Here is a 22,187-nt window from a genome sequence, read left to right on the forward strand (position 1 = left end):
AGGCCCCTCATTCTCTTTGCCTGTCTCAGGGAGCATGCTCCACAGTAAAGCCAATAACCTACTTATCATTGCTGCTCTCTCACAGTAGTCAGGAGCACCTATGTTGGGATTAGGGTCTCCATCTGCCAAATCTCGTCACATTTTTCATCTACTCTTTATCAAAATGAATCTGAAATAGGGGTGGAACCTTGATTTCATAGTCACTAACATGCAGCTATATAGTTTTTTTCTGCAACCTATTCAATGTATGGATGGTGACATGTCACACCCACTTCACAATATGACATTACCCTAACTTTCATGACATTAATTGGACATCTGCAGATGACAATACCAATTCTTTTTAGGTCCCTATCTCCAGTCTTTCTCTACCAGGCCCTTCCATGATTTTGCTATGCAGTCAACCTAAATCTGAAGTCATTCCTCAGGGATGTCATGTGCTATCATGAGTAGTGTAGAGTTGAAAAGTCAAACCGTCTATGCATTAACTCCCGGAGAGATAATTCAAACGCCAAAACTATTTCTCGTGAGGGAATATTAATAAATGTTGATAAATAATGACAAGCTGCAGAAATCAACAAGATGCTTTTTGGTCACAGATATGGAGCATGGCAGAGCTGACTCAGACTTACAGTTTGCTGGTCCTCAAAAATGCAACAAATAACAAAGCAATGGAAGGAATTTTTGAGTGGTTCATTCCTGTCAATTGTTTTTTGGCTCCAAGGCTGTTCTCGACAGACACCAGCCATATGCAAACCAGCCTTGGCCCGACTCAACTGGGAACAGTACAGCCCAACCTGCCAGCCCGGTATACACCCGTTACAACGGATCTTTTACTCCGCACTACCATTACAACGCGACTTTTACTCCGCATACCATTACAACGCATTGCGCTGGGGGGCGCTCTAGGATAGGGAATAAGTATAATTTACTATCCAACACCTTCCCTAGGGTCCACGGGGACTGGAGTTAGAATAGTAAATTATACTTACCACTATCCAGCGCCCCAAGGCGCTATGCGTTGTAACGGTATGCGGAGTAAAAGTCGCGTTGTAATGGTCTGCGGAGTAATAGTATGCGTTATAACGTCATACATCCGCCAGCCCAGTTCACCTTCAGAAGTGAACAAGTGTAACCCTCACATCCCTTGTACCTACTTCACCAACTGTGCCACTCTATACAATAAATGCAGCGTGCTGAGCATGCAAATTGAGCCCTATCACTGCTGTGCCACCACAGGACTCAAGATGTACCTCACAGATGAAACCTACATAGACCAAACTGGACAGAGGTTGTCTACATTCCTGTCTGGAGAGAATCTGGCCTGGCAGTTCAAATGGACTGTTCCTAATGAAGTATAGAATGAGGCCTGAACAATTGCTTGCAACTGAAATTAATTCCAGCATTACTTTCTTCACATTGTTGTTTATGGAAGCAGACTTTCTCAGGTGCGACAGGTATGAACACACGTTGACCTAATGTTCACTGTACTTAAGGAGCTATGCTGCACTGCTAAGGCCCACAGAGGTCACACCTGGTCTGGGGTTGCTTTTGTTGCCACTTGGGTGGCTCCTGGCCTGGCAGTTCAGGATAACTACTCATAATGGGACAGGACAAAGGTTGGTTTGCATATGGCTAGTCTCGCTCTCGAGTAGCACGATGGGCAAAAGACGCTGCATTTGAACGTGGTCCAAGTGATCGCCAGTGAACAAGATTAATTCAAGCATTCCCATCACCTTGCTACTTGTTACAGCCTCACACATTAGCACCATTAAGACAGGTGGTTGTCATTCAGATACTGTAGCACTTCGATGCCACAGAGGTGTCCCAGCAACATATATAGAACATAACATTTTGACCTTTTAAAATTTAAAAAAAATCTATTATTTTCCTTTGTACTCTTTTATTACTAAACATGTAAAGCCATGATAAGTTCAGCTTAATGTGCGTTTTTACCTTTGACCTTTCCCCGATCTAGCTTCTACCATGGACATATCCAGACAGAGCAAAACATTCTAAACTATTTATTCAGTTTCTCACCACAACACACACTTTTTCTAAAAGCCTCTCCGTGTTCATCGTATTTCTTATTTTTCGTCTTTAGATTTTTCATAAATCATAAGTCAATATGAGTGTCACCCAGCATACCCAGGCCTCTTTTGACGTCACTCCTTGTAAAGTCTACAGTCCAGTTGAGGAAGAAATTGAACCTGATAACTGATGGACATGAAAGTGCATTTCACTTCTGCTGTGAGTGTCATTTGTCTTTGTGTGATTAGATAGAAAAATACTTTTTTGATGTTTAGTATCCATACTTCCCTTTTAAAACACAGGCTAATGTCAAGGTGCATTTACTTCTCCTTGTCATATATTTCTCCCGAATGTACAATGCTAGCTACATTGTTACTACTAAAAACTCAAAATGTGTACCTTTGAATCGTCATAAGTAAAAACAAATTAAGAATTTAAAGTTAGCTATATGCTATTTTATGTTTATGCAGATCCACTCAACATTTTGGACAGCAAAGCAAATCAAAAGTTCTGAGCAGGTTTGAAAAGGATCTTACCTGTAGATGAATGGAGCTACGGTGGCAGTATTTGGGTGACTATGTTGCTGGTGCTGAGGCAAGTGAACAACGCCATTTCCTGTCACTTGCCCACTGCTTGCAGCCATTGAAACGGGGAGTGATGCACAGGGTGTTGGGGTAGAAATCGAGGAGGCTGACTTTCCTTCCGAAGAAGACAGACTGCAAGGAGCAGCTACTTTCTCGCTCGAGCTGGATTTCGGGGTAGATGTGGGCTGGCTTCCCTTTGCTGTCCTGCATTTCTCTGCCTCCTTCACGCCAGCAGAGGTCAGAGTGGGTGTCTGCTTTGCTACAGGCATCTTGGAACCAGGCTTGGGTATCCCGCTGGAAGCGGGGGCAGCACTTTCTTTCTTAACTGCTGCGGGTTTGTTTCCCTTTGGGATCAAGCTAGCTATTTTTGAACTCTTTTTAGGGGTGTCCAAAACTTGCTCCTTCTCTTCTTTGATAGTTTTCTCAGTGCAAACTTTACTTTTCTCCTTACTCTTGTCATCCTTCTCCTTTGGCTGCGGCAAGGACTTTTTATTGCTGAGAATTTTGCTTCCAGCTTTCGGAGGAGTCAACTTGGTTGATGCTTTCGGACTGGTGCTGGTAGGGCATGCACTGTTCAACATGCTGTTTAACCCGTCACTTTCCCCACACTCTGGCAGCATATCATCCTCTCTCCCACCGTCACTAGGTGGCGACAAAGAGGGTCGTAAAGCAGTCCGAGCATTGCCAAGCTTGAATTTCTCCAGCATGGATTTCTGTCCGGATGAAGGCGTTTTGGCTCCTTCTGACAGCGGGGGCTTGAGTCTGTCAGAAGATGGCGTGGGGGAGGTTGCCGGGCTCGGCTGCTTCACGGACAGCATGGTGGAGGTGGCACTGTGCTTAACATTCATCGATTTGCTGCGCCAAGATTTACTGGCACTCGCGGAGGGGATGGCAGAGGCCAGCTGCTGTACAGGACTCGGGGGTTGTTGTTGTACGTTTCCATTTACGCCTGCCGACTGGTGTTGAACTTTTGGCGAATCTGCACAAAAGGCAAAGCAAAAACAGGGAATCAAAAAGCAATAGTGATTTATAATGATTTTCTGTTTCTCAGTTACAGGATGCTCTGCAACAATTTTCTCACCTGCGGAACGATACAGAGCAAATTGCAAGTAAAATGGAAGAAAGGGTGTTCGTGTAGTCAAAACAAAAAGAAATGAACAGACTGTAAATGGAAACTTACATGTGCTTTGTTAAAACATTTCTTCGACCAGGTCAATCCCTGCCACCTCCGTTCGGGAATCATGATTTAAATTTGTATTTATCATACTTTGTTTGTATTACTGGTGGCTTCTTAAAGAGAACATTCTAGTCCTTGTGACTAAAACACGTACTATATTCTATTTCCATTGAATATTGTTCATAATGCCTACTGTTTATACATTTGACAGCTTCTCTCGTTTACTTACTGACTGAGCCACACAATTGTATAGAAATCCATACCTTAATTCTTACATTAGATCACTGCAGCAAGAGGCGAAGGCTCTTGCTGTTGTCCTCTTCAGTGGAGAATAAATATTCAGTGGTCCCCAGCTGAATAATGCTCCAAGTAGCAGGGCCTTTCTGTACATCATCATGGCACAAGCTGTCTGTAAACATGCACAGAGCCAGCCCTGATTCCTCACATCTCAGTGACTGTAAGCTCCAGGTAATGATGTCTACAGTCCTTTTCAATTAGCCCTCCCAGGAATAAATAATAAATGACCTTTGCACATCTAGCATCTAAAGAGCCTGTCCAGTGACACTGCTTTATTATGTCAGCCAATAGAATCTGAGAGCCCTCACAGACATCACTATTCAGAAAATGTGCCTACCCACATTCAAAACTAAAACACAACGTGATCCACGTTCCTCAACCAGCCTCTTGCTTGGAAAGAGGTTACTTTATGTGCCACAAACAGGGTCAAGTATTCAAAGTGTTCCTCATAAAAAGAATCAATGGATGGGCTATTCGAAAGTCGAAACCCTATCTGGGCTGTTGTAGCGTTCAGAAACAACAGTCACTATCTTGCCCAGAATAAGCTGTGTTCCTATTGTAGCTCTTGCTCATTGCCTTCCCCTCTTAGGGCACCAATCACAAACTTGCATTTGCTAAATTAAGGAAGCGCGCACAAGGGTGTGGTAGAAAGTGTGCTAACTGAACACTATTACTGTGCTCGCGCCTCTACAACTGAATTACAAAGCTATTTGATAGCAAGAAAATGATTTCATTTGACTTGAAAATCAGTGATTGTGATTTGCGATAAAATTATAACAAGCACATTGCAATTCTTGTTGGATTAAACTCGGCCAAATAAATTGCAATAACATTGTGCAAAATGCGCTTGTGGGGGCAAATGATTCTATTGCAGGAAAAATTATACAACATGGGGAGTGACTCAGTTAAGGAAACCAGAGGCTGGAATCTGTAACACAATATTTTATAAACAATAATACCTCATAAATTGTAGTCTTATTTGTTACCAAAGAAGTCCCTTTAATTGACTCTTGGCTGAAAACTTTTTCTTTTTTAATTATTTCACTATTTTGTGCATTATGGAACTCTTACATTTCAAAAAATATCTTCTCCTCGCCTTAAATCATATCTTATACAAAACATGTATATGTACATCACATTAAATGAACCACAACATATATTTGTACACCACATTAAATGAAACACACCATATTTGTAAACACACTAGACGTTCAGTTTTACACCACATATACATACATACAACTTTGTCCTTTCATCATGGTTAAACCTACGGGTTCATAACTGGATTTCCTCCTATTCGTCTTCCTTTTATTTGCAAAAAATCCGCACTGGGACCTAATCTTTCTTTGCCCTCAGTGTCACCTATACTGTAAAGTCCTATATAGGGTTGGAGTTTATTTGGATAGTTTCAAAAAGTGAAAAAATAAGTCCATTCCACTATGGGTTCCTATGCAGGAAAAGTCTTTTTGTTTGTACTCCAAACCGCTATTAGATGCCGACGCGTTTCGACCTTCTCAGAAATAGGACCAAAAGATCTCTCATATCAGGTCTAAATTCTAAATTGTAAAAAAAAATTGTAAATTGATACTTGTATAGCGCACTACTCACCCGCAAGGGTCTCAAAGCGCTTGTACGAATACCGCTGTGGAACCCATCCTGGCTTTCCCTGTGAGGTGTCCACTCCTGGGCACACCCAAGGTGGAGGCCAGGCATCCTTAGCGTTGTGGGGGCCGTTGTGGAGATTAAGCAAGCTATTGCCCAGAGTTGCAGAGTGGGACTCTTCGATTGGAATAGGCACAGAGGCGAGAATTATCAGGTCCGTGGAATTTTGAGCCTAAGACCCGCCGAGGCGGGGAATTGAACCCTGGTCCCGGGCTAGACCTCTGCAACAGGGTCTGCCGCTCTAACCGTTGAGCCTCCACTTCTCCACGCATTCATATTTCTTGTGAGAAATGCGCATCCAAGGACGCACAAGCATGCACAGTTTTCTCAAAGAATTACCCAAACGGCGAGGAAAAGGAGGAGGGCAGCCCGGGGACGCTGCATGCCAGGAAGCAGTTTTAATTTAATTTTAAGTCATGTAAATTAATTGTTAATATAGGGGGGTGGAGGCGGGTGGCATAGCGTAGCGGAGTTCCACTGAGTTTGTTCGCAACTCCATGGACCTCTGCGTAGCCCACCTACGCCCACTACCCCCGGGGTTAGACATGGGAGGGGTGGAAACAAGATGCACCTAGGATACAGTCGCTAGGCTGAAATTCAGACCGAGGAAGGGTTTGTAGTTCCCTGTCCTAGCCACCGATCTACAGCCACATTCGTTGTTTGGTGGGGCAATCTGGCACTTCACAGCATAAAAACACAGCAATGTCGCAGTGCAATTTTGGTGTCTCATATTTCTGGTAGCATTACAATAAGCGTATGTATTGATTACTTAATATATTTTCAACATTCATGTATACAGTGTAAATTATTTTTACATTGCAGTGGCCCCTAAAGAAGGAACACAGGATCCCGAAATGCATTGGGCTTCTTACAACTGCCTGTGAATCAGAAGCATGTTACCTTCAAATGTAGGATATTGCACTATGATTTGTAATTTGTTAAGGCCAAAAAAGGCAAACAAATAAGCAGTTATGTTTTCTGTATAACATTGTGTTATTTACAAAATGCAATGAGAAAAAATTAATCGCATAAAATCATTGTTTCGTCTCAAGTTTCTTGTCGAATAACATTCAGATTTACATTATTGATGTTGCTGATATCTATTTAAGCTCAGTAGAACATTCATACGTTGTGCACGTAGTTTCTCAAGTGAAGTTAAGCTTGATATAGTGACTTCACAGATGCTACCTAATGATGCTTATGATTATCCTATCATAGAAAACGATCCTTGTCGCAGACAAACAAAATCATAATGTGATGGTCGTATCGGTTGACTGACTGAACAACGTGTGCAACTACCACGCATGCATTTACTTCGCTGTCAATAATACACATGCATCAATACCATACATGCATTGACAACAAACATTTTTACAATGCATATGGCTTTACAACACATGCCTTTACTGTGAAAATGTCACTGTAAAGGCATGGTTGGTAAAAACGTATGCCCCACTGCCTCATTCAGCAATCGAAAAAAAAAATGATATCTTTTTATTTTTCGGCTGCTGGCTGAGCTAGCGTGTGTGGGGAAAGGCGGGGCGGGGCTGGGCAATGGGAGGGGGACAGATGGATGTGCACTACTAACTGTGCATGTCTGTTTGGACGGCAGTTTTAAGGCTGGCCAAACAGACATGCCCAGTTAGGTTTCTCCAACCTGGTAGTACTGCACAGCCAGGCTGGAGAAATAGCACATACTCGCTCACCTGAGCATAGCGTCAAAGCAGCCAGCTCAGGCCAATCTACACAATCCTCTCATGCAGCATGATGAGAGCAGCACAGGGATTGGATGGGGAGTCTGCTGCTGTCCCAGTGTATGCTGGGACCAGGAAGCAGAGGATCTCCGATGCACGAGATGGCAGAAGCAGCTTGAGGTATGTTATATTCCCCCACCGTGAGCTCCCCCTCGCATCTCTCCCCCACTCTCCCCACCACTATCAGTATGTATCGACTGCCACTGAATTTCTCTGCATCCAGGCATAATTTTCTGTATAGTGGTATGCTCCAGATCAATGACATCGTTCCTCGACTCCAGCGCTGGTGTACCAACCAAAATCAGAGAGGGTGTATAGCACTCCACTGCAGCCTCCACCTCTGCACAACACCTAGAACAGGTTATGGACTTTATGCCACCATGTTGGTGCTAGTCCACCTTTGTTCGGTTCTCTCTGGTGTGCACGAGAGCTGCTCACAGTCGATATACACAGGCTCCTGGTTCCGCCTGCAGCCCTCTGCCTGGTGGCATGTCGCAGGGTCCTGCTTACAGGACGAGGCCACGTTGGGTGGAGTGGGGGACAAAACTCTCTGCTGGCTGGCTGTAAGCTGGGATGGTGTTTCTAGTTGGGCCTCGGGGTTGGCCCTAACCTCCACCACTAGGCCCGGTGGCCAATCGCTAGTCCTACACTGCCCCCCTGTGCCATGGAGGAGTAGCCCCTTTTCCTGTCCCAGAGCTCTAAAACCGCCCCCTGCTGCAGCCTCCTTTTCCTGGCCCTGAGCCACAGTACCCTAAGCAGTGGAGAACTAGCCCCTTTTCCTTGCCCTGAGCTCTAAAACGCCTCCTACCTTTTTCCTGGCCCCTGGATGTCCAACTCAGTCATAACATGCATTGTTTACAACGAACATGCCTTTAACTCGTATGCCTTTGACTCGACCCCATCTTCTCCTCAAGCAAGCACATCTCCTTCTGCCACTCAACCGGACTACACTGGACAGACCACAGCTGCGTCCACTTCAACTTCAGGAGAACCACGACCCACCACCACCTGCAACAGGCTTCCCGCAGAAGCTGGAGCAAGATCACCGCTGACCAGCTCACCACCGCCCTCAGCCAGAACCCTCCCACCAACACGACGGACCCCAACGAAGCAGCCCGCAACCTCACACAGTGACTCACCAACTGCGCCGGCGAACTCGCACCACTGAAGAATCCTTCCAGCAGACCCGGCAGCAGGAAAGCCTCGTGGTTTACCAACGACCTCAAAAACTCCAAGAAAACCTGCCGCACCCTCGAGAAAGCCTGGCGCCACGACCAGACAGCAGAACACATGACTGCCCTCAAGAACGCCACCCGCAAACACCACCAGCTGATCCGCACCACCAAGAAGACAACATTCAAAGAACGACTGGACAACAACACCCACAACAGCAAGGAACTCTTCAGCATCGTTAAAGAGCTCTCCAACCCCAGCGCCTGCAACAACGACATCACACCCTCGCAAGACCTCTGCAACTCACTCACCTCGTTCTTTCACTGCAAGATCGCCGACATACACAACAGCTTCGGCGCGCTGACCACGCACCCAACCATCGAACCAGCGCCCCCCACCACCACCCTTTGCACCTGGACCCCTGTCAACACTGTAAACACCACCCGCCTGATGAACACCATCCACTACGGCTCCCCTACCGACCCCTGCCCACACCACATCTTCAACAAAGCCGACTCCATCGCGCACCCCAACTCCGGAACATCATCAACAGCTCCTTCGCATCCGCCACCTTCCCGGAGAGCTGGAAACATGCCGAGCTGAGCGCCCTCCTGAAGAAACCCACCGCGGACCCCACGGACCTGAGGAACTTCCGCCCTTTTAGCGCTCCTCCCCTTTCCAGCCAAAGTCATCGAGAAGACCGTCAACAGACAACTCTCCGCCTTCCTCGAGACCAACGGATCCCTCGACCCCTCACAGTCCGGTTTCCGAGCAAACCACAGCACCGAGACCGCCCTCATCGCAGCCACGGACAACATCAGGTCCCTGCTCGACAACGAGGAAACTGCTGCCCTCATCCTCCTGGACCTCTCAGCAGCCTTCGACACCGTATGCCACCGCACCCTGATACAGCGCCTCAGCAACACCGGAATCCAAGGAGCGGCCCTGGAGTGGATCATCTCGTTCCTCGACGGAAGAACCCAGAGAGTCCGCCTCCCCCCGTTCCGATCCGCGGCCACCGAAGTCATCTGCGGCGTTCCGCAGGGATCCTCACTCAGCCCCACCCTCTTCAACGTCTACATGAGCCCTCTCGCAGCCATCGCACGCCAACACAACCTCAACATCATCTACTACGCCGACGACACCCAGCTGATCCTCTCCCTCACCAAGGACCCCGCCACCGCCAAAGCCAACCTCCAGGAAGGAATGAAAGACGTCGCAGAATGGATGAAGATCAGCCGTCTGAAACTGAACTCAGACAAGACGGAAGTCCTCATCCTCGGACCATCTCCCTCCGACTGGGACGACTCCTGGTGGCCCCCTGCCCTGGGCACCGCACCCAAGCCAACAGACCACGCTCGCAACCTGGGCTTCATCCTGGACTCCTCCTAACGATGACCAAGCAAGTCAACGCCGTCTCATCATCTTGCTTCAACACCCTGCGCATGCTCCGAAAGATCTTCCGATGGATCCCTACCGAAACCAGGAAGACGGTCACCCAGGCCCTCGTCACCAGCCATCTGGACTACGGGAACACACTCTACGCTGGAACCACTGCCAAACTCCAGAAAAGACTCCAGCACATTCAGAACGCCTCAGCACGACTCATCCTGGACATCCCTCGCCACAGCCACATCTCTGCCCACCTGAAAGACCTGCACTGGCTCCCCGCCAACAAGAGGATCACGCTCAGACTCCTCACCCACGCACACAAGGCTCTCAACGACACGGGCCCGAAGTACCTCAACACCCGCCTCACATTCTACACACCCACCCGCCAGCTCCGATCCGCCAGCCTCGCCCTCGCCTCCGTCCCATGAATCCGCAAATCCACCGTCGGAGGAAGATCCTTCTCCCACCTGGCAGCCAAGACATGGAACTTCCTCCCCACTCACCTACGGCTGACCCGGGACATCTCTCCTTCAGGAAACAACTCAAGACCTGGCTGTTCGAGCAGTAGCGACCCCCCTCCCTCAGCACCTTGAGACCCTATGGGTGAGTAGCGCGCTATACAAATTCTGTTGATTGATTGATTGATTTCATAGTAAAGGCTTGCATGGTAAATGATTAATTGTAATGGTCATGCGTGGTTATGACAATGTTTTAATGGCTGTTTTCCGGCCGCATAAGCTGTGCAAGGGGTAACATGCATGACACATGATTTGATGACAGAAATCGCAAATCATAACCCCTTGCGTGCACTACCTCCCTAGTGCTGCCGTCGGCCAACGGCAGACAGATCCCCGCCCACCCTTTAGAACACCCGCACCGCAGCGGAAAAACCGCCGTTGTTAAGGCATCATGGGGCAGATGTATCCAGCCCTTTGCGAGTCGCAAACGGTCTTTTTGCATGTTTTGGCATGCATCAAATTTTCGCAAATTAAGGAATCGCAAAAATGTGCGATTCCTTATTTTGCAATAGCATTTAAGGAATCGCAATTTTTGTGATTCCTTAAATGCTATGTATGTAGCATTTTTGTATTGCGAATTTTGGTTAAGAAATCGCAAATTAACACCAACTTGAAGTTGATGTTAATTTGCGAATTCTTTTAAAAATGCACAATTTGGCATTTTTGAAGGTGGCATGTGACGCACACACATGCCCATAGGGCATGTATGTGCGCAATGCACACACATGTACATTTCAGGGGTGCAGCAGGGTGTCTTTGAGACACACCTGCACCCTTGAAATAATTCTCAATTTGCGATTAGCAAATTGCGAATTCGCAATTTGAGAATTATTTCACAATCCTTCCTATGGGCCTCCTGGCCCATAGGAATGCATGGGAAATTATTCCTTAATTGCGAATTCGCAAAATGCAGATTCGCAAATAAGGAAGATTAAGGAATCGCTAAAAGTTTGCGATTTTTTACATACATTCCATTTTGCGAATTCTAAATAGCGATTCCATAAAAATCGCTATTTAGAAATCGCAAAATGGAATCTTGATACATCTGCCCCTAAGATCCAAAAGATCATCAGTGAGAGGCTTTTTTTTCAATCACAAGTAATTGCCCTACAATGATATAGTACCTCACAGCAAATTTAGGTACAAGACACTCGCCAAAAGTCAGAGTGTGCTTCAAGGTGTGACACCTGAGGAGACTAAAGAATTCTGAAACTGAAGCTTTTATAATACATTAATACACGCTGTCAGAGAGCAATGTGCCCAATTCACAGGCCATTTTACACATGTGAAGCTTGTATGTGAAAACAAAGTGCCCCCTGCACTCATAAATGACAGACCCTTTTACACAGATATTTAGTTGTTCAAAAGGTGTAAATAGTACATACAACTGCAGGAAAATCTGCCACCTGGTTCGACCGTACTCACACGTCTGGTTTCGAAGGGCAGGATGAAAGTTCCCATAGCAGCGCGACTACAAACGCGGTTAACATCCACAAAATCAGAACTTTATCAATGTATTTCCTATGCAACTGCACATATAAGCCTCCACATAACAAGGCTCCCAGCAGGGACAACATTTGAGAGGAAAGGAAACCAAAACAAACATATAAATGCTGAGGTCTAGCAGTCAATTTGTACATTTGAAAATTAAAATAAATCGCAAAAAAGAGATCATAAATGTGCATTTGTACATTAGCAGTTATACAGGGGTTGTGGTTGCTCCACTCTAGGACAATTCATTATCGGAAGTAGCGCTGATAGCATACTACCGGGGAACTAGTTTTACCTAGTGCATACATGTCAGTTTTATAAATCCCAAAAATGGTTAAATCTATGAAAATCATAGACTGCCTCCATTGTGGTGGTAATACTTAATTTGTAATTCAGCAATAATGTGTGGATACAATGGCTTGAGAGACTGACACGTTAACTGAAACCCAACACTTCTTTCAGGCACTTTTGGAGTTTCAGCGTCGTATATTTACAAAGTGAACATGATGCTAACTGTTGCTTTCAATGCATAGTGTCTTCTCTGGGGTGTTACATAAGGGGGCTTAGAGTGCATGATTCTGTCTCAATGGCAGACATCTACACTAGAAAGTAGGACATTTTTGTTGTGAATGTAAGTACCGCAATGGAGACCCAGAACATCATGTACACGCCAACTCATATTCCAAGCCTCCACCTGAGAGAGTCTATTAATGCCCTAGACCCTGGGACGGTGGATGTTTAGTGCCCTGAAGGTGGGGGGGGGGCATATTTTGATACGCGGATTCCTGTCAACATGGTTGAGCAGACAGGAACTGTGCATCTTGATTTACAGCTGTCCCTTTAGGATGGACAGAATGTTGAACAACTTTAAGGAACAGCGGGAACACTACCCCTTTGGGAGCAGTGTTTGCCAGCACAGAAGACTTATGCTAATTTGCAGTATATGGTGCTGGTCTGTGCAGCAAGCAGGTGCCTTGCACTGGTCTGTGGTTGTGCACAGTGGCACAGACACTCAGACTAACTCCCCCAACCCCGCCCCCGACGCAGTGATCAAGCTGTGTGCAAATGTGCAGCACACGACAGGCTCAGACTACTCATCCCAGTGTGCAATCATTATTAAATTATAAACCCCAGCATAGCATTTACAATCATTTAAAAATACACGATGCAAGGTAACAAAAGACTTGCCAAAAGCAGTGTTTCTATGCATTCGAGTTACGTGATTAGTTGGACTTTACATGTGACGTTATGAAAAAACGCGTCTGCCATGTTATGTCATAAAGACGTATTAAATGTGGAACTCAATGGAACAGTAAATGATATATTTTTTGCGACCACACAATTCATATGACGGCGAACGTTTCTTGGTGCACGTCTAGTTAACACTTGCAAGAGGATAATACCTGTGCTTCTGCTATAAATCCACTCCCAAATGCAGAAAAACAGGTCAAACAGAGGAGATCGGCTCGGGGAAAACCGTTGCTAGAGAGTGTTTCTCGCATTGAAAGGGAGTTATCTGTATGTGAACAGACAACCCACAGCGTCTGCAGCTGGGTACCCTCTTAACAGGGATGCAAGCTGTCATGGCAACAACAAGGCAATTAGCAGCCGCCCTCGTGGGACTCCATCACCTCTCAGGAATACTAGAAACAGGTTGTTTCACGAGCACAGTACAGCGTTTCCTTATTCACCTATAATCACCCCACAATTGTGCCTCTAACTGTACACGCATTCGTTTTATAGTTAAACGCCACTTAAATGAAAGTCGGTGATATACCAGGAGCTATCAAGACAATGGTTCATTTTAAAGTGGATTAGGACAGCCAATCAATGAGTAATTCTCACCTAAACTAGCACCTTCACTGTCTCACAATTGTAATCTACAGAGGTAAATAAGGCCGTGCGATTATATTTGTTTTGTTTATCATTTGGTTTCTATACGTAGGTTGCTGATTGGCAATGGATGCGCACAGAAGCTTACAGTGTTATCACTAAATATGACACATTCCATAGTGACCATAATTGTCATAGCTTTAAACAGTACTCTGCAGTGCAGAGCTGAACGGAGGCAATGAAACAAAGTTTAATTGAATAACATTATGCATCCTTAATTGGAAGTGGGTATTTGTGACCTTATATTTAATTCAAAGAATTTACTGGGGGAAAACAATTTACAACGAATCCTTGTTTACAGTATCTCTCAGTATGTGATGATTTGTCCTTTGAGCCTCAATGGTTCTTTTAAATTCCATCAGATGTATCATGGCTCAAGTGGTTCAAAGCACAGTCTTTTGTGCTTGAAATAAAGTCACATGCCTTTGCTGTTTGGTTATTCAAGATATTTTCGCCTTTTTTGGACCTTACTTTTGCTGGTATTTGAGCTCTATCGAATGTGTGTGAGAGAGAGAGTGAGTGTGAGTGTGGGTGTCTCCCAAAAATTAAACTGATAATGAAGGTTTCACCCAATAGGTATATTTAAGTTTCCTGTAAGGTCATCGGAGATGGTGCAGTCAAGAGCACCAGTGACATACGACTTAAATGTCATATGTGGGCTACTGCATGTATTAACACCACCCACAAATATGACAGAAATAAATGGATGGCAGGAGCACCGCTGTGCTTTAGCTGGATTGCAGTTTAAAATCACTGCAGTGGCACATGGAAAGTAAACGTGACTTTCCATGCAAGGATGCCCACATTTTATATTGATAAAAGGCTTACTTACCGGTGCTGGGGGACGAGGGGAGTCCTCTTCAGCCGCCGCCACCGCCAGGAGTCACTCCATTGAAGAGATAGCGCCGCCGCCCCGGGACTGCAACTCCCGGCTGCCTCAGCGGCGGCGCTGCATTTCCACGCACCACAAGCGCCAGGAGGCGCCTACAAACAGCGCTCTGCTTGGCGGAGCAGGGGGAGGCTTACTTACCGGTGCTGGGGGACGAGGGGAGTCCTCTTCAGCCGCCGCCACCGCCAGGAGTCACTCCATTGCAGAGATAGCGCCACGCCGCCCCGGGACTGCAACTCCCGGCTGCCTCAGCGGCGGCGCTGCATTTCCATGCACCACAAGCGCCAGGAGGCGTCTACAAACAGCGCTCTGCTTCGCCTCGCGGGACGCGATCGGGACGCCGAGCTAAGCCCGGGCAAAGGGCGGGCCCTCCGTGGCCCTCAGAGGTCTGAGGAGGACGGGACGGGCCACCCCCTTTCGATCTTCGCCCTTTGTTCACTGGAAAAGGGAGGTAACATGAACTAACTATTTCCATCAAAGTGACCGCCATTTTCGGTATCCTCCACTGAACTAGTCCTCAACCTTCCCGTGGCCAGATATTTAGTGCACGTCTGCTTTTCTTAGCCCCTTGTCACTGTTTCATTATATATATATTTGTATTTAGAAAAGCTATCCAAATCATGACTGACAAAGGTCTTTACCATAATAGCACCTCCCTGGGGGGGCAGCGGAAGGGGACATTGGATAACTATCTAATCAGGACCACATCGGCAATCGAGTCCGTCATAGAAAGAGCAGAAAAAATTCTCCCCACAGATATTACACCCAGTACCCATTCAGCTATGGTGTCATCAGACCAAACTCAAAATATTTCTTTTTTGGAGGAATTAAATATGCTTCGTAAAACTGCGTATTGCAATGTTGCTAGCCCTCAGTCTGTTACCACACCTCAACTAAATTCAAGCCATCTTGGTTCTCCCCACCTACTAACACCTAATGATACTACACAACTGCCAGCAAATGCTCAGGTACCCTATCCTAATAGAAAGCGCGAAGGCCCCAAACAGAGGGGAAGATCAGCTAAAAAACAAAGAATGCATCAAAGTCTCTCTCCGGCGATTAACAACACCTTAAAAACACCAGAGGTATGTTCAAATCTGGAGTTGCCCGCAATTATTATTCCACCTGAACTACTGGCCCAGATTGAACTCCTGATCAGGTCCTTAATTTCCCCACTGGAAAAAAGAATTGAGGCAATAGGGGAAAGGCTCTGCTCCATTGAGGAAATCACCAGGGCAAACATAACACTCACAAAACGAATAGAAGGAAATAATCAAGATGACACCCTAATTACTGCTGTCACTCCCATCCTCCCTGTACAGAGAAATATCACACGAACTCATGTACCCGCCTCAAAACATCCAAAACACCAGCTATATCAAACCCCCCAACAACTCAGAAACTTGCATTTAGAGAAAGGCGGATCAAACCACTTACACCAAAAGAGGGGAAGTCCAACAACCATAATAACACGCAAAGAAGGGCTAATCATATAGATCTACCTCCGGAGGCAGCTCCTTTCGTGTGTATCCTGTCGGGCGTGCCAGAGCTTATTAACAGTAAAACTGAAAGACCGGCAAATCTGCTAAATAAAGTGTCCTTCTGGTTGACAAAGAATAGACCCCTACCTCCCAATATTGATGGAACGATTCTAAATGTTAGACGGGTAGGGTGGTTGGGATCTACCCCCAAGAATATAAGGGGAGACCTGGTTTTGGTCAACTTTAGGGACTCCAGAGTTATCCAACATCTCCGAAGTTGGCAGCTACAAACGGACGATGGCCCAATTGGAACATGGGAACTGTTTGACTTTTACCCCAGTACTACATATCTGCCCCCTGCAAAATCACACAAATAAATTAACCCTGGCTTGGGCAGGAGTGGCCCTGGATTTAGCAAGTACATACTATCCGCCTATAATTATTCTTAAGGCTCAGACCTGGTCCCCTGACTTGTCAAATCCGTTTATAGAAGGGCTCTTGTCTGTTCTATTTTTAAATGTGTCATTATAAAATTGTAAATATACCTTATTTCCTATCGACTGACTCAATTGAAAATGATATGATTAGGCCCTGTAATTAAGCTGCTAGGGTCTGCTTTTGTCGAATTGTAAACATGATTTTATTAGTATAATGAACTGTTGATAAATCATGTTAATTCTGTATATGTAGCGTCCTTGTAACGAATATTATCGATGTCTGTTTTTACAGTGCTTTTTTTATCTTGTACGCTTTTATGAATTTTTTATTGAATTCGAATAAAGCTTGTTGACTTGACTTGATAAGTTTATCCAAAACACGTGCATTGTAAACACACAGGGAACAGTGATTAATATATAAAAATGCTAATACTATATACAAAGTGTGACAGTACATATTTGGAATAGTGTGTCATAATAGTGACTTTTAGAAATGGGATTTCTGGTTGACTAGGGAATGCACCAAAGCCAGGCAGAAACCACCGCTCTAGTCAGGGCAAGGGAGTTACACGCTGCCTGCTCACCCCTTTGGTAGCTTGGCACAAGCAGTCAGGCTTATCCGAGAGGCAATGTGTAAAGCGTTTGCGCAACAAACACACACAGCAGCAACACACTAGGCACCCCACAAAAGAAACTCCACACAAGTTTATATAAAAAAATACCCTTTGTATTATCCAAAACACATTAGAATCATAATCACCCATTTAAACTGTGCCAACTGGCACTAGACACTATTCACAGGGGATTATACACAACTAGTGACTACTGGTAAAATACTGTACTTAGCATTAGCACCTGCAACATAAACACATTATGTCTGCATCACATTAGGCATAAAACACATAAAACACATTATGCATCAATCAAAATGAGGAGGGAACCTTAGTGACACTCCCTAGGTGCATATATCCCCTTCCTTTAGGGCCTTGCGCCCTCCTGGTACACACAAGTACCAAACCTCTCCCCGGGCCAACTGGCCTTTCTCAAATGTCAGGGCGTAAATGTAGGGCCTTTCACTGGCCCTCTGGCTGCCTTGCAGCAAAACCACTGTGCGTCATGCACTGGGGCGCGGGAGGCATCTCACCCCCTCCTTGCTCCTCCAGAAAGGAAAATGCTCCGTGTTGCAGCTGCCCCCCCTCCTGCAGTACAGCTGGGTACAAAAATTTGCCCTGGCACTAACTGAGCCACTGAAGCCCTACTCTGGGACTTCTAAACCAAAAGGGGGCCCATCGTTGCAGCGGCGCGCTCTCTGGTGGTGCCGCTGAGACCAAGAGGCACTGGCACACTGTGCTTCGGGAAGTACCAAATAATGCTCCCGCTGCAGCCCCAGCTCGTCAGGGCTTTTCCGGGTTCCTTTGCAGCACCCGCCAACACGACAGGCTCTTCACCACTCACCGCGTCTTCTCTTGGAACTCCTCGTCGGCCAGGAAAGACTCTGACATCCTGCCCCTGGAGCCCTCGAGGCTCCGGGCGGACCCCTCTCCCACAGTCGCACTCAGCAGGGCTCTTCTTCACGGAGTCTTTGGGAAGGGCACGGGGGCAACACGAGGTGCTCTGACCGGCCCACGGGGCCCCACCTACCTACAGGCACGCTCAGGCCTGACTTTTGTGGCGACGTCACCGCCAGACACCAGAACCGCTGGAGCTCTGTTTACAGATGCTCTGCATTCTCCTGACACTAGGAGATCCCCCTCAAATGGACTTTTAGTACAGCCTAGGATCCCTACCTGGTGTTCCCTTAAGGAACCATCCAGGCCCTTAGACTGAGTTTTGGGCACCTTGGGACGCATCTTATTCTCACTCCTCACCCCACTCAAAGACAGGACCTAAGTCCCTACACCCCTCCCACTACACCAGGACCTAGCGTGGCTACTCTGAACCTCTCCCACAACTCTGGGCTGGAAGATACCTGTTCCACTCCTCTTAGGGTCACTCCCCAATGCCTCTTCAGATCCTCTGGCAACCACCCATAGGTCTGCCTCCCGTGCAAGCTCCCTGAGGTCAGAGAACTCACACCCCAACAGGTGTTGGCGCAACTCCGGTAAACAATTACGGAACATCTGCTCTCTGACAACCAGATTGAACAGCCTTTCAACATAATTTGCCGTGCTACCAATCACCCAATCCTCCAGTGCATCACAACATTCATCCACACACTCCCCCCAAGACTGGTGAGACAGTTTTCTACTGCCCCTGAACCTCAGCCTGTACTGGACTCATAGTGCTGCCACCACTGGACCCCACCCTCACTGGTAGAACTGCACTCAGGGGACATATCCTCAAGAGTTAGTGTCTCCGTGGCGAAGGCCCTCTCTGCCTCCGCCATCTGCTCCTGTACTAAGACCCTCTCAGTCTCTAGCTTTTTCTCCTCCACACCCAGCTGTGCTAGTTCCAACCTGAGACATTCCAACGCCAGCTGGTGCTCCCTTTCTTCACTCCGATCCACCCACTCCTCTGGAAATAGGGAAAGGGATGGGGCACTGCCCCCGGCCCTGGATCCAGCAAGGGACTCCCTTTCTATGGGGTCCTCACTACATACTGGCGTCCATGCCATGTCATTATCTCCCTCCTGCTCAAACGCTGGTTGGGGACCCTCCCTCTCGGGAACCTCACTGGTCTCAGGGCCCTGCTTCCCAGACTCCTCCCCCACCCAGTTTTGGGATGGCCAACAGGCCAACAAGGCCTCCTGCAGTTCTGCTTTCTGGGCAGACTTCTTCACCTGACACCCAAAATCCTGACAGAACCTCTTTAGGTCCGTCACAGTATATTTACGCACCCTCTTGACTTTAAATACACTTTTTGTCACAATAACTACTGGATCACCAGGGTGAGACATGACTGACACTTTAGGGGTGTCACCAACAATTTCAGAAGAGCAGAAAACACAATTCAATAATGACACTCTTTAAGGAGAAAACAAAATCAGGAAAAAGATTTCCCAAACCTGTGTTTATCTAAATGCAAAGTTTGTAGTGCAACCAGTTGTCGCTGTGGTACTGCACAAGCACAAGTCCTATCCTCACCGCTGATAACCAATGTTAGAAATGGGATTTCTGGTTGGCTAGGGCATGCGCCATAACCAGGCAGTCAGGCTTATCCCAGAGGCAATGTGTAAAGGGTTTGCGCAACACACACACACATAGCAGCAACACACTAGGCACGCCACAAGAAAACTCAACACAAGGTTATATAAAAAAATAGCCTTTGTTTTATCCAAAACACATTAGAACCGTAATCATACATATACACGGTGCCAACCTGCACTAGGCACTATTCACAGGGTAATATATACAGGACAGGGCCAAACGGGCCACTGTCAGAGCCTTTAGAAAGCACTAGTAGCACATATAAAGCACAACCAGTGACTACTGGTAAACAACTGTACTTAGCATCAGCACCTGCAACATACACGCATTATGTCTGCATCACATTAGGCATAAAACACATTACGCATAAATCAAAATGAAGAGGGCACCTTAGTTACACTCCCTAGGTGCACACATCACCTTCCTTTAGAGCCTTGCACCCTCCTGGTATACACAGGTACCAAACCTGACTCCGCGCCAACTGGCCCTTCTCTGGGACTCAAAATGCCCTCTGTCCCAAATGTCAGAGCATAAATGTAAGGCCTTTCACTGGTCCTCTGGCTGCCTAGCAACAAAATCACTGTGTGTCATGCACTGGGGCGCAGGAGGCGTCACATCCCTCCTTGCTCCTCTAGGAAGGAAAATGCCCTGTGCTGCAGCTGCCCGCTCTCCTGCGGTGCAGCTGAGTACAAAAATGAGCCCTGGCACTAACTATGCCGCTGAAGCCCCACTCCGGGATTTCTAAACCAAAAGGGGGCCCCTCGTTGCAGTGGCCCGCTCACTTGCGGTGCCACTGAGGCCAACAGGCACTGGCACCACTGTGCCATGGGAAGTACCAACCAATGCTCCCACTACAGCCCCACTCACTGGAGCTTCTCCTGGTGCCTTTGCAACACCAGCCAACACAACAGGTTCTGCCCCACTCACCGGGGCTTCTCTTGGGACTCCTCATCGGCCAGGAAGTACTCCGACAACCTGCCCATGGAGCCCTTGTGGCTCCAGACGTACCCCTACCCCGCAGTCTCACTCAGCAGGGCTCTTCTTCACGGAGCGGAGTCTTCGAGAAGGGCAACACGCTGGGCTCCCACCGGCACACGGGGCCCGCCTTCCTCCAGGCACGCTCGGGCCTGACTTTCGGCGGCAACGTCTATCTGGATTGGCCTGCAGCTGACTGACACAGCCCCACCCACAACCACGCAAGATGCCCGACCTCAGGGCCACCGATCGCGGCGGCTGTTTCTCGGCGGTAGTTGCCCAATGCGGGGTGGGCTCCCGCATTTTGAGGCTTACAAGTGCGGGGTGGGCTACCACTTCCCAGGGAGTGCACAATGTGCGGTAGGATCCGTCCTCTTAGATGCGCAAATGCGGGGTGGGCTCCCGCTTTCCGAGGTTATCGATTGCGGTGGTATCCCCACGTCGGGACATACCCTAGATTCTTTCCAGCCCAGTGCTGCCAATTAAAAACAAAACGCTCCCCTCCTCCTGGAGCATAAAAAAACGGCTGTGCTGCGCTAACAAATTTGCTGGAACCCCAAAGTTCAAGGGGGAAAGGCTGGGTCCAGGCAGTCTAGCTCACAGGGCCCTACAGCAGGGAGGAAGTCCCTTGTGGCAGTTTCTCCTGGGGCCCAGCAAGCAGCAAGTCCCAAAGCAGCACAAGGAAGCACACTTTACATGGGGTCACTGCCTCAATATTTATTCTACATTCTTCCTTTGTTCTGCCCTTGACACAGGGCTGGGGGAACCAGTATCAACTGGCTCTGGGGAGGGGGGGGTGTTGGAGCACTCTGTGTACAGTGCTTACATCCTCCTTTGTCAAATGGGGGCTCGGTCCTCAGACACAACACAGGGGGGCAGAGCCAGCATTCACCTAGGCAGGCACAGATCTATTCACGGTCAGGGGACTACCCCTCCCACTACTCCAAATGCAGATTTTCCATTCAGCCTAGCGCTGACTCACCTTGCCCTCCCTGGAGCCACACACACCTCTTCAGCCCCTGTCACTCCAGAGCCAGACATGCAATACACATCAGGCAGGCAGACACATAGCACACAGACATGCCAACTTCTAAAAATGGTATTTCTAAAATTGTGATAGTAAATCTGTGCACACCATTGCGCAACATTTATTATTTCTATTACAAACATACCAAACTTGACCGAGCAGCTCTTCTCATATCAGGAAATACCACTGAAACACTTATCAAGGAATGCATTCCTATGGGAGGGTAGCCTCACAGCAGTGAGAAACCAAAATGGCTGTTT

At 47.3% G+C, this 22,187-nt stretch overlaps 1 protein-coding gene across 2 annotated transcripts in view; it reads right to left on the minus strand.

Annotated features, from left to right (window-relative positions):
• NAV3 (neuron navigator 3) overlaps positions 1-22,187 on the minus strand; it is a 1,248,418-nt gene that overhangs the window by 681,140 nt on the left and 545,091 nt on the right. For both annotated transcript variants that reach the window (XM_078674251.1, XM_078674250.1), the window contains exon 8: positions 2,568-3,594. In XM_078674251.1, coding sequence (XP_078530377.1) covers positions 2,568-3,594 — 1,027 coding nt within the window. The remainder of the gene's footprint in view (positions 1-2,567; positions 3,595-22,187) is intronic.

The sequence above is a fragment of the Lissotriton helveticus genome, chromosome 1_1 (assembly GCF_964261635.1).
Source record: "Lissotriton helveticus chromosome 1_1, aLisHel1.1, whole genome shotgun sequence".
Classification (NCBI taxonomy): domain Eukaryota; kingdom Metazoa; phylum Chordata; class Amphibia; order Caudata; family Salamandridae; genus Lissotriton; species Lissotriton helveticus.